We start from the raw sequence: 15,962 nt of genomic DNA on the forward strand, positions 1-15,962 counted from the left end.
GCCGCACATTGCTGCCCACCCTGTCTGCCAAATCATTCGTCTACACAGAGAAGAACAGCGGTCCTATTACACTTCCCTGCGGCACTCCTAACGATAGCCTTGTATCTGATGAACACCCACCGCCGAGAAAGCACACTGGGTTCTATTATTTAAGAAGTCTTCGCGCCACTCACATATCTGTTAACTTATTCTATATGCTCGTACCTTCGTTAACAGCCTGCAATGGGGAACTGTGTCAAATGCTTTCCGGAAATCTAGAAATATGAAATCAGCCTGTTGTCCATCAGTAGTTCTCAGAATATCAGTGCGGAAGGGGCAAGCTAAGTTTCGCACGAGCAATGCTTTCAAAAATCATGCTGATTCGTGGACATAAGCTTCTCAGTCTCAAGAAAATTTATGATATTCGAACTGAGAAATGTTCAAGGATTGTGCAGCAAACAGAATTTAGGGATATTGGTTTGTAATTTTGCCGGTCTGTTCTTTTACCTTTCTTGTATACTGGAGTCACCTGCGCTTTTCTTCAGTCGCTTGGGACTTTGTGCTGGGTGCGAGATTCACGATAAACGCAAGCTAGGTATGGGGCCAATGCCGTAGAGTACTCTTTGTAGAACCGAACTGAGATTCCATCCAGACCTGATGATTTATTTTCTTTCAAATCTTTCAGTTGTTTCTCTACGCCAGGTACGATTGTTACTATTTCGTCCATAAGGGAGCCTGTCCGATGGTCAAATGACGGTACGTTTGTACGATTGCCCTGTGTGAACGATTTCTTGAATGTGAATTTTAAAACTTCGGCTTTCGTTTTGCTATCTTCAATTGCCGCGTCAGACTGGTCAACAAGGGACTAAAAAACGGTTCAAATGGCTCTGAGCACTATGGGACTTAACATCTGAGGTCATCAGTCCCCTGGAACTTAGAACTACTTAAACTTAACTAACCTAAATACATCACACACATCCATGCCCGAGGCAGGATTCGAACCTGCGACCGTAGCAGTCGCGCGGTTCCGAACTGAAGCGCCTAGAACCGCTCGGCCACCGCGGCCGGCCGGGGGACTAAATGGAAGCCTTAGACCCGCTTAGCGATTTTACACACGACCAGAATTTTTTCGTTCTCTGCCAGATCTTTTGCTAAAGTGTGGCGGTGGTACTTGTTGTATGCATCGCGCATATGTCTTTTCATAGACCCACGAATCTTTACGAATCTTGCCTGTCGTCATTTTTGCGTTCCTTTTGAACCAAGAGTGCAACAGCCTCTGCTTCCTCAGCACCCACCGAATTTCGTTATTAAACCATTGCGTGTCTTTTCCATCCTTTATCCATTTACTGGGGACATAACTCTCCATACCACAAATAAAATCTGCTTAAACTTCGGCCATAATTTTTCTACATCCATCTTACTGGAACTATGTGATGCCAAATCACTAAGTGAGACTTCAATACCTGCTTATCTGCTCTGTCTAGCAGAAACACTCTTCTCACGTTCCTGACTGATTTATTAACTTTTGTAATCATAGTTGCTATAATGACATCATGATCGCTAATCCCTGTTTCTATACTGGTATTATCCATAATGTCCGGCCTATTTGTAGCTACAAGGTCTAAGATACGTCCATTGCGTATGGGCTGCCGAGCTAGCTGCTCAAGACAAATTTCAGAAAATGCGTTCAAAAGTATTTCGCATGACTGACTGTCTGTTACCCTCCCCCCCCCCCCCTGCACACACACACACACACACACACACACACACACACACACACACACAAACACAGTGAGTTTGGATCCATACACATCCTACTCTATACTCAGCAGGTTAAAGTCGCCTCCAACTAGCACTCCATGACCTGGGTATTTACGCCCTGTTGACCATAGACTTTCTTTGAATGACTCTAGAACTGCCACAGCAGAATCGGGTGGCCGGTAAAAACATCCAACAATTAACCTGGTTTCATCTATACCTGTTAAAAGCTACCAGATGACTTCACTGTCTCTCTCAACTTCGACCTCAATAGCAACAATATTTTTGTCAAATACAATGAACACTCCCCTTCCTATGGTCTCTAATCTGTCTTTCCGATACACGTTCCTCGATTCGCTAAATATCTCAGAGCTTTCCACTCCGGCTTCAGCCAGCTCTCGGTCCCAAGAGTAATTTGATCGCGGGATCTTTCCTGGAGGGCAGTAAATTCGGTACCTTTATCACGAATATTTCGACTGTTTACTCATAAAATTGTGACAGTCGTAGTATCTTTATTCTGAACGCCGTTTGACTTCCCTTGCTAACACATCCCATGCTGCATATCGACTGCAGAGTGTTCATCAGAGCACCTCAACCAACAGCCTACCCTAAAAAAACCTTATGTGGCCTCCACAACTACTCTATTAACCGAGTAGCTGCTTCCTTTGCATAGTGTACACCGACCTATGAAGGGGATTCCTATAAATCCCCACAAGATAATGCACGCCTAGAAATCTGCAGCCAAGACTGTCATAGAGTCGACGAAGCATTTGATTGCGACCCTCCACGCCGCTCCAAACCAAAGGATCCCGATCAACTGTGGGAACGATGCTGCAAATTGCGAGCTCTATTTGAACCCCATGTGGGAGGCCAGCTGTCTTCACAATCGCCACCAGTCACCTGTACGAACTGAGGATCATCTCACAACCCAGGCGACAGGCGTCGTTGGTGCTGACGTGAGCCACAACATTTAGACGACGACACCCTGCACGCTCGATGGCCACAGGCAAGGTCGCTTTCATCTCGGATGAGGCCCTCCGGCACTCATACCGAAAGCACATTGGCTTTCTTTCCAGCACAGAACGCTATCTGCCTAAGGGGCTCTATAACGCGCGTGACATTGGAGCTCCCAACAACTAGCAAACTCTACCCCCTTGTGCCTGCTAGGCCCTGCTGAAGGAGCGGCCACCTATCCACTCCTCCGCCTCGAGCCACGCGAACGCGTTACCACCCGCCTCTCACCCCCGCTTTGAGGGCGGATCCACCGCGTTGGGTCCACTAGCCTTGGAAGCAAAACCTGTGGTCAAAACTAACGATAACTGAGGTGCCACATGCGACGCGCCAGATTCTCCTCCACCGCTACACCCTGACTGACTGACGCCCAAAGCACATTCAGCTGCTCCCGAATTGCGGCCAGCTACTCTTGTGCCCGCACATAGCATGCTCATATCCTAGCCATCCTGACAAGACAAACTGAAGAACGCCGTGAATTATAAAATCAGACAATCCCAGAAATGCAACTTGCTGCCCGCCTGATGTGTCACCAATAGTCGCTGATGCGTTAATGAACCACTTAGCTAACTGTTCAGTGAGCTACTATTGCGCTACGGATTGAATTAATTTACACTTACAAAAACGCGAGATTAAACCTCTTAAATAGAGAGACACGCACGAGATATAATAAATATTCTACGTGGAAAAAACAGAAAAAGATAGAGTTATATCAGCCTAGAGCTGGAGCCTGCCTGATTGGCTTACTAAACCAACGGACGGTTGATTTCAAAACAAAACAAATGAGCAACAACTCGCTACTGACTGAATGAATTTTGATTGTTCCGCCTGGCGTGACATCCTGTCGTCAGTTCCGCTTTACGCAGGGGGGTCCTGGAAAAACTGGAAATTTTTGTTAAGTTCATATGGACCAAACTGCTGAGGTCATCGATCCCTAGTCGAATACACTAATTAATCTACCTTAAACTAATTTACGCTAAGGATAACATACAGACACACCCATGCCGGAGGGAGGACTCGAACCGCCGACGAAGGGAGTCACGTGAACCTTGGCAAGCCGCCCAAGACCGCTCGGCGGGACGTCCTGATACTTCTGATCAGTATAATACGACAGTGCTAGTGACGTACGCCGGGCGCTAGGCGGAGGGCATATGGATTCCGCTTCGGCATAACAAGTTAGAGGCTGAACCATCTCCAGCCCACATTAAGACTTGTACATTTCCTTGCTGGGCATGGACCGTTCCAAACTTGACTCAACAGATTTGACAGACGAATGTGATTGTTACGTTTAGGATACACCTGAATGTTGCGAACATTTCTAACATGAAAATCGTCGTTGTAGAATACTGCGTTTCATATAACAAGTACCAAACGAATTGGCACAGATGCCAACTTGTGGAGTATTTTACTTTATTTTGGAACTACTCTTACGTAACATCCAGGCTCAAACAACCATTAAACGGTCCGCAAAATCCATCCGACCTCTAAAGCAAGATACAATTTTAGATTTGTATACATTTAATCTTCTAAAAATGTATAAAAACCGTTGATGTTTTCTCATATTAAAACAAACCAAAAGGTTCCTATGAACGCATGTTTGGAGAAACGTTGATACTGATTTGCACTCTACCAGACAGGCAGCGGCTATAGTATAAAACAGGCATGTTCAGTAGGCGGCTAGGCGAGTATAAGTATGGTCGCTCGCAGCCTAAGTCTTCAAAGAAGCCACCCTTTATTTATTTGCCTTAGACGCTAGGTTATATACTTAATAGCTCAGTTCTTAAAGTGGAGATAGCGCTTTTAAAGCCGATGAAAAGCAGCATTGTTGGTCTGGTTAGGAATTTCAAAGCGAAAGCCAGACACGCCAGTATCAATTTATAACGCCTTAGTGCTGGACACCTAGCTGCAGTTAGAACTTATATACCTGCAGTGCGACAGTTGGTTGCGCGATAAGTTTCATGATACGATAACCCTTGTAGACTTGTATAAAAATTTTCCTCCCATAAATGTCCGTGAATTCACAAGTTTCCAGCTACGATTATGTCGATATTTGCACCTACACATTTGTGCGATCAATTATTTCCGCAGTGATGCGAAGCAGTTCTATCCATAAAACCCCACTAACATACTTGAACTTACAAGCTCACTTTCGAAAGCAGTGCTCAGGAAGTGGTACCATACAATGACGATTTACTGAAGAAAATAAGAAGTATTCATTGCCCTCCAATGTTTCTACGTTGAATGTGCGAATAAAATAATCATGAAATACAAGTTTATGGCAATTTATACTTTGTCCGGAAACGACATTCATCATAAGGCTACATCAGTAATAAGAAATTTCATGTTTCCTGTTTACTTGTCCAGTGTTCTTTACCTCATCAATTAAAACAAGTGTAAGTTTCATTTCATTATCATTTCTCATCAATGGAACAGTCTTGGGAAATAAATTTACCACGTAAGACATTAATTAGGTATCGAATAGCGACTCTTCTCCGTAGAACTAACGTTGGCGGCCACAGAATAAGTTCGTTGACAACAGTTTCTCGTGCTGAGCTGCCTTGATCCGATTCTTCCTCCCCTCCCTCCCCTCCTCTTACCTTACAGTGAGCCGAACCAAGCTTGGAGAGGCGTTACGAACAAGCTGTTTCACGTCGCTGAAACTGCTGCAGCTAATTCACTGTGTCTTAAGCTGTGTGAGTCCAACGTCTAGGAAAGGTGTTGTCCAAAACCTTGTGGACACCCAAGCTGAAGTGCACTGAATTCCCATAATGCATGAAATGTGAAGATCAGTTCAGGAGAGAGACAGTAGATGGTTTGGAATAGGGAGGAACATAATCAGGTATGCTGGACCAATCTTTTACTGGGGTAGGATGCATGGTAGTCACTTGCCTGTCTTATCTCTCTCTCTCTCTCTCTCTCTCTCTCTCTCTCTGTCCCTCTCTCTCTCTCTCTCTCTCTCTCTCTCTCTCTCTCTCTCTCTCCCTCTCTCCTTCTACTCCTCCCTCCCTCCCACCAACCCTCCCTCTCTCCCTCTTACATCCCCCCGTTTCTTTTCTTGTTTTCTTCTTCTCTCGCTTTCTTTGCCACTTAGTACTGGCTAAGTAGTGTAACATAGTTTGGTTTTTGAGTCAGTGCAATAAACAGTGTATAAAACAACCACAAATTTTCTTAATGGATTATGGAAAAAAACCGATACCGACGCCCAGGTTGATGCCTTGCGCCTTGACTTCCAGACGGCTTTCGATATAGTTGCCGTCTAATGAACAAAATACTAGCATACGAAATGTCAGACCAGCTGTGTGACTATCCTGAAGAGTTGCTAGCAAACAGAACACAGCACGTCATTCTTAAGGGAGACAAATCTTCAGACGTAAAAGTAATTTCGAGCGCAATTCTAGGGCGTTTTATGACATAGTGAATAACATTGGAACTTTTATTACGCTTCCCGCGAATGATGATGCTGTACACAGAGAAGTCACAACGGCATAAAATTATAGCGAAATGCAGGAAGACCTCCTGAGGATCAGCGCTTGGTGCAGAGTTTAGAAAGTGACACTCAACTTAAAGAAATGTGGCTTGCTGTGCACAAATAGTAAGATAGAGCCATTGCTGTATGATTACACGACTGCAGATCACTGTGAACAGACACATGCATAAAATATTTATTAGTATGCGTACGGATTGGTTTGAAGTGGAGCAACCACATAAATCTAATAGCAGTTAAGGCACATGTCAGACTGAGTTAAGGCAGATGTCAGACTGAGATGCATTGGAGGAATCCTTAGGAAGTGTAGTCCACCCGCAAATGAGGTAACTTAAAAAACCTTTGAATATTTCTCATCAGCCTCCAAACTGTGCCAGGTAGGACTGGCAGAAGAAATAGAGAATATATATATAAAACAAAGGACAGCGGGTTTCGTTATGGTTCATTCAGCAAGCGCGAAAGCGTCACGGTGAGGTTCAGCCAGCTCCAATAGCAAGCGCTACGTGAAAGGCGTTGTGCACCAAGGGTGGTTTACTGTTAAAGTTCCTGTCGCATGCGTTCCTAGAAGAGTTAGCCAATATATATCTTCCTTCACCGTATATCTCGCGACCGGCGTTTACCAAAAATCGTTCCTCCAGTCGAGCATTCCCGACTTGAACAGGACAGAAGAACAGTGACAGAGGTACCAGCTGGTTTCAAAAAGTAAGTCAAGCATTACTAAGGTAGGCCAAATACGAGGGTCATTCCAAAAGAAATGCACACTATTTTTTTAAAATCCTTCTTTTATTCTACATGTTTAAAAGTTTTACAGTGTGTAGATACATCCTTTAGGAACAATATTTTCATTTCTCCACAGTATTTCCATCCCTCTCAACTGCATTACGCCATCTTGGAACCAGAGCCTGTATACCCGCATGGTAAAATTCTGGACCAACCTGTTGGAGCCACTGTTTGGCAGCGTGCACAAGGGAGTCATCATCTTTAAACCTTGTTCCATGAAGAGAGTCTTCCACTTTCCCAAAGAGATGATACTCACATGGAGCCAGGTCAGGACTGTAAGGCTGGTGTTTCAGTGTTGTCCATCCGAGTTTTGTGATCACTTCCATGGTTTTTTGACTGGCATGTGGCCATACATTGTCGTGCAACAGCAAAACATCCTGCTTTTGCCGATATGGTCGAACACGACTCAGTCGAGTTTGAAGTTTCTTCAGTGTCATCACATATGCATCAGAATTTATGGTGGTTCCACTTAATATGATGTCCATAAGCAAGAGTCCTTCGGAATCAAAAAACATCGTAGCCATAACTTTTCCGCAGAAGGTGTGGTTTTGAATTTTTTCCGTGGGTGAATTTGCATGATGTCACTCCATTGATTGCCTCTTCGTCTCTGGTGAAAAATGATCGAGCCATGTTTCATCACCTGCCACAATTCTTCCAAGAAATTCATCTCAACCATTCCTGTACTGTTCCAAACGCTCGCTGCATACCGTTTTTCTTGTTTCTTTGAAAGCCATTGTCAACATCCTGGGAACCCAAACCTTTTTTAACGCCAACACTTTCAGTATTCTGCAAACACTTCCTTCCCCTATCCCAACGAAGCGTGACAATTCGTCCACTGTGATGCGTCTATCAGCAGTCAGCAATTCGTTAACTCTCTGCACATTGTCTGAAGGGTGTGCAGTACGAGGCCTGCCGCTGCGAGGATAATCCTCAATATTGCCGTGCCCGGTTGCATCACGTAACCTGATTGCCCACCGAATAACTGTACTGCGATCGATAGCAGCATCTCCATACACCTTTTTCAACCTCTTGTGGATGTTTTCCACTGTCTCGTTTTCAGAGCACAGGAATTCTATGACAGCACGTTACTTCTGACGAACGTCAAGTGTAGCAGCCATCTAGAAGACACTGTGATGGCGCCACTCTCAGGAGCAGGTTGAACAAGTTTGAAAAAAAATGGGAACGATGTATCTACACACTGTAAAACTGTCACACATGCAGAATGAAAACTGTATTTTTACAAGAATAGTGTGCATTTCTTTTGGAGTGACTCTCGTAATTTTTATTGAATGCTGCACCACACTACAAAGTGACACAGATACACAACACTGTTTCCCAAAAGAAGTCACCAAGTCTTCGTAAACAACAGTCGAAACGTTCTACCAGTCGTTCAGTTTTTCGACAATAGGAATCCGGCCCTTGATCGCGGAGCCATTCGAGAACTGCTGCTTGAATGACCTCGTCGTTAGAAAACATTTTCCCAGATGTTCTTCCCCGATTACCTGGACCAACGTCCATTGCCTGTGGTCCCTGATCAGCATCACCCATGTCTGTGCAGCCTTGGTCAAATTGTTGGCGCTATTTCACTGCGGTTGACTGCATTTGGTAAATATATCGCTAGAGTTCCGCGGTATATCGGTGTGGAACTTAAGACCTTTTGAAGTAAGAGCGTGACATTGTGTGCCTTGCACTCTAGTTTAATTTTGTTCTAATGGTTCCCACTGTTTGACGTGGGTCTTTTCTTGCCTGTTGCCCTATGTAACGGTCGTCTGCTTCTGTAGCTGACCTTGGTCGACCGCCTCCTCTGCTTTGGCCGGCAGTGCTTGTGGTTCGGAACGCTCGCCATGCACGTTAAGCAGTGCTGTGCATAATAGCAAACTCCTGGGATACACTCATCATACTTCGTCCTTCTTCCAGTTTCCCGATGATTCTTCCTGTCTGAAGTCATCACTAAGTTGTTTTCAGGCCATGCTGTAACGAAGAACACCATCAACTGTGTCGTGTTGTGGGGGCAGTCTCATTTGGTGCTATAGTTACACTGACCTCAGGTCATTTGACTTACAGCTTTCTGTCCACGACTGAGAGACCCCTGGAAACATTCTCCCGCACTTTTATTCATTTCCACCGAATTTTTAATATGTTGTGTTACTTAATCTATCTTGTCCTTAGGTTTTGCAGAGCAGTCTACATAGGTAACTAGTTTAGCACCCGTTGCTTCGCTCGCATGGACTGTGGTACGCATTTTTTTCTGTATTCGAATTTTTATGTTGTACACAAATTGCACATCACCTTCCAAACTTGTCACGCTAGTCAATGCCATAGAAGCATGGACTTTTCCTATGTATTTTTGACCAAAAATCGATTCTGGAAGCTGAAGTCCAAGATCTTTGTAAACCATGCCTTTTGTCTTCTTGCGGTGATATTCCCACAGAAACTTTCATCTCCTAACACATATTTCTTTATATCTAACTGAGAAGTGAAATATCAATTTTCTAAATATAACGAAAAATTTTTTATAAATATGCTTCCCCAATTTCGCTCACCTAGGGGCTAATACCCAGAAACGGTGAAACACCTATTTTTTGGTTTCTAACAGAGAAGCCAAATAGAAATTTTCACAGATTTAGCTTCGACAATGCTTGCATAATGAAATATTTCCATAAAAACAATAGGAGTTGAATTTCGACAAACAGTGCATTGCGTATCTTTTACAAATCCACCCGAGAAGCCAAATTCAAATTTTCGTTGATTTAGCATGCTTAACGATATATTTTCGCAAACCATTTCATCCCCTATTTCACCCTATCAAGGGTTTAATTTCCAAAATCACTGAAACATGTATTGTTTAATTTGTAATCGAGAAGTCAAATACCAATTTCCATAGATGTAGCTTTAAAAATACTTCAGTAGTTATATACTAATGATTTATTTTCAAAAGAACTTTCAGCCGATAGGGTTTAAAATGCCGAAAGTTCTGAAACACGTATTTACCTCTATATGGCAGGGGAACCAAATAAATTTTCGTAGGTCTAGTCCCGAAATTGACTTAATAGCGACATTTTTCAAAAAGATCTTTCATTCCCTAGGGGACGGAAGATTTCCTCATTAGGGGCGAAATTTCGTAACTCCCTTCTCAAACGACGCCTATAGTATAAGATCAACACTCACTCCAAATTTCAAGTTTCTTTCCTTAGTGGTTTGAGCCGGCCGATGGTTAGTCAGTCAGTCAGAACACTGCCAGATGGCGATATGGTTGACCTGCTAGATAGCGCTGCCATAGGTCAAACGGATATCAACAGCGTTTTTTTTAACAGGAACCCCCATTTTTATTGCATATTCGTGTAGTGCGTAAAGAAATATGAATGTTTTAGTTGGACCACTTTTTTTGCTTTCTGGTAGATGGCGCTGTAATAGTCACAAACATATGGCTCACAATTTTAGACGAACAGTTGGTAACAGGTAGGTTATTTTAAATTAAAATACAGAACGTAGGTACGTTGGAACATTTTATTTCTGTTGTTCCAATGTGATACAATTTCCTTTATGAACTTATCATTTCTGAGAACGAGTGCTGTTACAACGTGGTTAACTGTAAATACCACATTAATGCAATAAATGCTCAAAATGATGTCCGTCAACCTCAGTGCATTTGGCAATACGTGTAACGACATTCCTCTCAACAGCGAGTAGTTCGCCTTGCGTAATGTTCACACATGCATTGACAATGCACTGACGCATGTGGTCAGGCGTTGTCGGTGGATCACGATAGCAAATATGCTTCAATTTTCCCCACAGAAAGAAATCCGGGGGTGTCAGATCCGTTGAACGGGCGGGTCATGGTATGGTGCTTCGACGACCAACCCACCTTTCATGAAATATGCTATTCAATACCGCTTCAACCGCACACGAGCTACGTGCCAGACATCCATCATGTTGGAAGTACATCACCAGTCTGTCATGCCGTGAAACATCTTGTAGTAACATCGGTAGAACATTACTTAGGAAATCAACATAAATTGCACCATTTACATAGCCATCAATAAAATGGGGGCCAATAATCCTTCCTCCCATAGTGCCGCACCATACATTAACCCGCCAAGCTCGCTATTATTCGACTTGTCGCAGCCATCGTGGATTTTCCATTGCCCAATAATGCGTATTATGCCGGTTTACGTCACTACGTTACCGCTGTTGGTGAATGACGCTTCGTCGCTAAACAGAACGCATGCAAAAAATCTGTCATCGTCCCGTAATTTCTCTTGTGCCCCTGTACACGACGTTCAAAGTCGTCACCATGCAATTCCTGGTGCATAGAAATATTGTACGGGTGCAATCGATGTTGATGTAGCATTCTCAACACCGACGTTTTTGAAATTGCCGATTCTCGCGCAATTTGTCTGCTACTGATGTGCGGATTAGCCGCGACAGCAGCTAAAACAGCTACTTGGGCATCACCATTTGTTGCAAGTCGTGGCTGACGTTTCAGATGTGTTTGAACACTTCCTGTTTCCTTAAATAAAGCAACTATCCGGCGAACGGTCCGGAAACTTGGATGATGTCGTCCAGGATACCGAGCGGCATACATAACACACGCACAATAGCGATACATCAACACGATATGGACCTTTTCCGCAATTGGTTCAAAATGGTTCAAATGGCTCTGAGCGCTATGGGACTTAACTTCTGAGGTCATCAGTCCCCTAGAACTTAGAACTACTTAAGCCTAACTAACCTAAGGACATCACACACATCCATGCCCGAGGCAGGATTCGAACCTGCGACCGTAGGGGTCGCGCGGTTCCAGACTGTTGCGCTTAGAACCGCTCGGCCACCACGGCCGGCCGCAATTGGTAAAAGGTCCATTTTAACACGGGTAATGTATCACGAAGCAAATACTGTCCGCACTGGCGGCATGTTACGTGATACCACGTACTTATACGTTTGTGACTATTACAGCGCCACTATCACAAAGCGAAAAAAGTGGTTCAACTAAAACATTCATATTCCTTTACGTACTACACGAATATGTAATAAAAAATGGGGGTTCCTATTTTTTTTAAAAACGCAGTTGATATCCGTTTGACCTATGGCAGCGCCATCTAGCGGGCTTATTTCGTTTGATGCTTATTTCGTGAGATATTTATCCCGGTGACGATCAATGGACCACCCTGTATACAGACAGGATTTACTGCTTCGGAATTTTATTATTAGTGGTTTAAGTTCTAAGACTCTGAATCAAGGGTAGCCGAGTCGCACGTTTCTCATTATTCCGACAGTGAGGGGACTGATGACACTTCCTTCTGCAGCGACGATTGCGGAGACTATACGTACCGCAGCAACGTCCAGCAAGCTGAGAAGCCACAGGAGACGGCGAGGAATGCTTCACGGGGCGGCACACCTCGCTCCGACAGCGGCTACAAAGCGACGCTGAATGCAGAACAAAAAACTGTAGCCAGATCGCGCGCGACGAGTCGTAGTGGTAGTATAGCTGCTTCCACGAAAACTGCGCGACGACGAGCCAAAGATGGAGGCGGGGGTGACGGCAAAGTGTGTGCATCACAGAGCGACGACGCGCAGAGCGTGGTCGCAATAGCTACTAGCCATTTGTCGTAAGTATGGCCTTCTTCACATTTCTCTCTTTCCTGTCTACAATAGTTTTTATAAATAAGACTCACAAATGTATGACACAATAACTTACGCATCGAATGTGTTAAAAGAAGCAAAGCATAGCCTAAACAGAACGTGGAAGCCGTGTTCCCGACAAATAACCTATGTTCTAAGTTAGAACACGTTTGGGTTATTTGGAAGAAGCCTTGGTTGTCGAAGTTGCGTGTGCACTGCGAGCGATGTATATCGAATGCCTCACTGTCGACCCGTCGCCAATACAGACGAAAAAAGACTAACGCATTGTGGACTGAAAGAAATTCGTAATGGAAGGATAATATTACACGTTCAAGTTAAAGCGATGTAGTAAAGAAAAGGAGTTAATAAAATAACTCCTCACTCGTCAACGACATCCTCATCAGAGACAGTGCCGCGTGTAATGCAGGCAGCCGACAGCATACCTTATTTTCGTAGCCAGGATACACTCAGGCGTCTCTGAGAAATAGTGGGGGAGTTTCTGATGGAAAATATTTCCCTCACAGAAGTAAATTATGGAAATATAAGTACTGGAATCTCTTTGCACCGAACGACCTTCTCACTTAACAGGTGACTTTAATAATTTTCACAAACGCTCAATATTTTGTACAGATGCATCAGCGTATGAAACGAGCTCTTTACGCTAGGCGCAAATTGAGACGCGTATAGCGCTTGTGGCGCGGCGAGGCGCAGTGCGCGTTTTTGTAACGTCACAGATTTAAATGAAACCACGAAAACTGGGACGCGACGCGACGGGGACGCGACCTGAAGGGGACCCGACACGTGCCTACGCCAGGTCGCGCAGCGTTGTGGTTGTGGCACAGTTTTTAGGGCCGCGCGCAACGCGAGTACTGCACGAGGAATGAGGCGGTGAGCAGAAAGGCACTACTGCCATTTACTCACTTCAGCATGGCGCATATGAGCAAAAAAAGTAATGCCCATCCGCAAAATACGACCTTACAGTATTCTGAATTTTATTGTCACTAAGTAGAGTTGCGTTTCTCGCTGTTCATGCGCTCCATCCATTTTCGTTAGTACATAATAGTTTTCAGTTACATACACACATCAAAAAAGTTTTGCATTACCTCGGTTCCAAGAGTTCCGGAACCTGTACAGAAAATTGGAATAGAGATCAACATAAACATCATTTCCACCCTTTTTATTGCTCATGAAAACCACACATTGCATGTTGTACCATCACACAGTGAGACCTTCAGAGGTGGTGGTCCAGATCGCTGTATCTCTAACACCCAGTAACACGTCCTCTTGCACTGATTCATGCCTCCATTCGTCGTGGCATACTATCCACAACCTCCTCGAGGAACGAGATTGTCCCACTTCTAAACGGCGATTCAGCGTAGATCCCTCAGAGTGGTCGGTGGGGCATGTCGTCCGTGAACAACCCTTTCCAATATATCCCAGGTATGTTCGATAGGGTTCATGTCTGGAGAACGTGCTGGCCACCCTAGTCGAGCGATGTCGTTATCCTCAAGGAAGTCATTTACAAGATGTGCACGATGACGCCGCGAATTGACGTTCAAGAAGACGAGTGCCTCGCCAGTATGCTGCCGATATAGTTGCACCAGCTGTCGGAGGATGGCATTCACATATCGTACGGACGTTATGGCGCCTTCGATGACCACCAGCGGCGTATGTCGGTCCCACATAATGCCACCCCAGAACTGCAAGGAACCTCCACCTTGCTGCACTCGCAGGACAGCGAGTCTAAGGCGTTCAGGCTGATCGGATTGCCTCCAAACACGTCTCCGACGATTGTCTGGTTGAAGGCATATGAGACACTCATCGGTGAAGAGAATGTGATGCTAATCCTGAACGGTCCATTCAGTATGTCGTTGGGCCCTTCTATACCGCGCTGCACGGTGTCGTGGTTGTAAAGATCGACCTCGCCATGGACGTCGGGTGTGAAGTTGCGCATCATGCAGCCTGTTGTGCAAGATGTCCTGCAGCTACACGAAAAGCATTATTCAACATGGTGGCGTTGCTGTCAGGGTTCATCCAAGCCAAAATCCTTATCATCCATTGCAGTAGTAGCCCTTGGGCGGCCTGAGCGAGGCATGTCATCTACAGTTCATGTCTCTCTGTATCTCCTCCATGTCGGAACTATATCGCTTTGGTTCACACTGAGACGCCTGGACACTTCCCTTGTTGAGATCCCTTCCTGGCACAAAGTAACAATGTGGACGCTATCGGACCATGGTATTGACCATCTAGGCATGGTTGAACTACAGACAACACGATCCGTGTACCTCCTTCCTGGTGGAATGACTGCAACTGATCGGCTGCCGGACACCCTCCGTCTAATAGATGCTGCTCATGCATGGTTGTTTACATCTTTGGGCGGGTTTAGTGACATCTCTGAACAGTCAAAGGGACTGTGTCTGTGATACAATATCCACAGTCAACGTCAGTCTTCAGGAGCTCTGGGAATCGGGGTGACGCAGAACTTTTTTTGATGTGTGTATATCTGCACATTTCTTCTGTTTTGTTTCTTCATTTGTCAATAACAATACACAGTTCAGTAACTCATGAGCCATTAGCCACATGGATTATATCTTCTGCCTTGACAGTGTCTCCAGGTCGTAATAAGGGACAGACGATTCATCGTGAGGGTAGTGAACAAGGAAGTAAGAAATATTATAAAATCGTGTGACTTAGAAGCAAAGCAGGAATGTAAAACAAGGTTATCTACTTGCTGCCTGCTATGCTGACGCGCCTCTAGAATCGGCTGCAAAAAGTCGAAAAGGGGTAATTTCCACAGCATCTCAGATATGAAGTAAATAAGTTTCGCTATCGTTCCTTCTAAATGGATGTGTTAAGAGACATTATACTACGTACATGTGGACATCACATTTCCACTGCAAGCTAGAAACAGTCGAGAAGCTCTCACGAATATCTTTGTTTTAATTGGATCGCCGCAACAAGAATAAGCATATTCAGCATTAATGAACTCATAATACAAAGGGCTACGCAAATGAAAAAAAATGATAGTTACTATTACGAAAGTATGAGTATCTTGAAAGAGTGTGGTGATTCGATGTATTTAATTTGTTGAAATGTATTGCTGACAAAAGCAGATCTATTTTCATGACAATGTTTTCCGAACGATGTGAACTCCCGCAGACAAGGTACACATGGCTGTCGCTGCACGTTATTCTCAGCTGCAGACAATACATTGACCATTGTGTTGTGCGACAGATCAATTCTTTACTACTCTCAATAACAACTATGCTATTCGCGAATCACACACGGTCAGTTTGGCAAGCCGTAGGTGAGTAACCAGCATCTGGCT

The 15,962-nt window shown here is 44.4% G+C and overlaps 1 protein-coding gene across 5 annotated transcripts in view; it reads left to right on the forward strand.

Annotated features, from left to right (window-relative positions):
• LOC126354140 (uncharacterized) overlaps positions 1-15,962 on the forward strand; it is a 170,220-nt gene that overhangs the window by 131,583 nt on the left and 22,675 nt on the right. For 3 of the 5 annotated variants that reach the window (XM_050003540.1, XM_050003544.1, XM_050003541.1), the window contains one exon: positions 12,319-12,621. In XM_050003540.1, coding sequence (XP_049859497.1) covers positions 12,319-12,621 — 303 coding nt within the window. Of the gene's footprint in view, positions 1-12,288; positions 12,622-15,962 lie in introns of all 5 variants that reach the window. The other 2 variants (XM_050003543.1, XM_050003539.1) reach the window with 1 other exon arrangement.

Source organism: Schistocerca gregaria, chromosome 3, assembly GCF_023897955.1.
Source record: "Schistocerca gregaria isolate iqSchGreg1 chromosome 3, iqSchGreg1.2, whole genome shotgun sequence".
NCBI classification, from domain to species: Eukaryota; Metazoa; Arthropoda; class Insecta; order Orthoptera; family Acrididae; genus Schistocerca; species Schistocerca gregaria.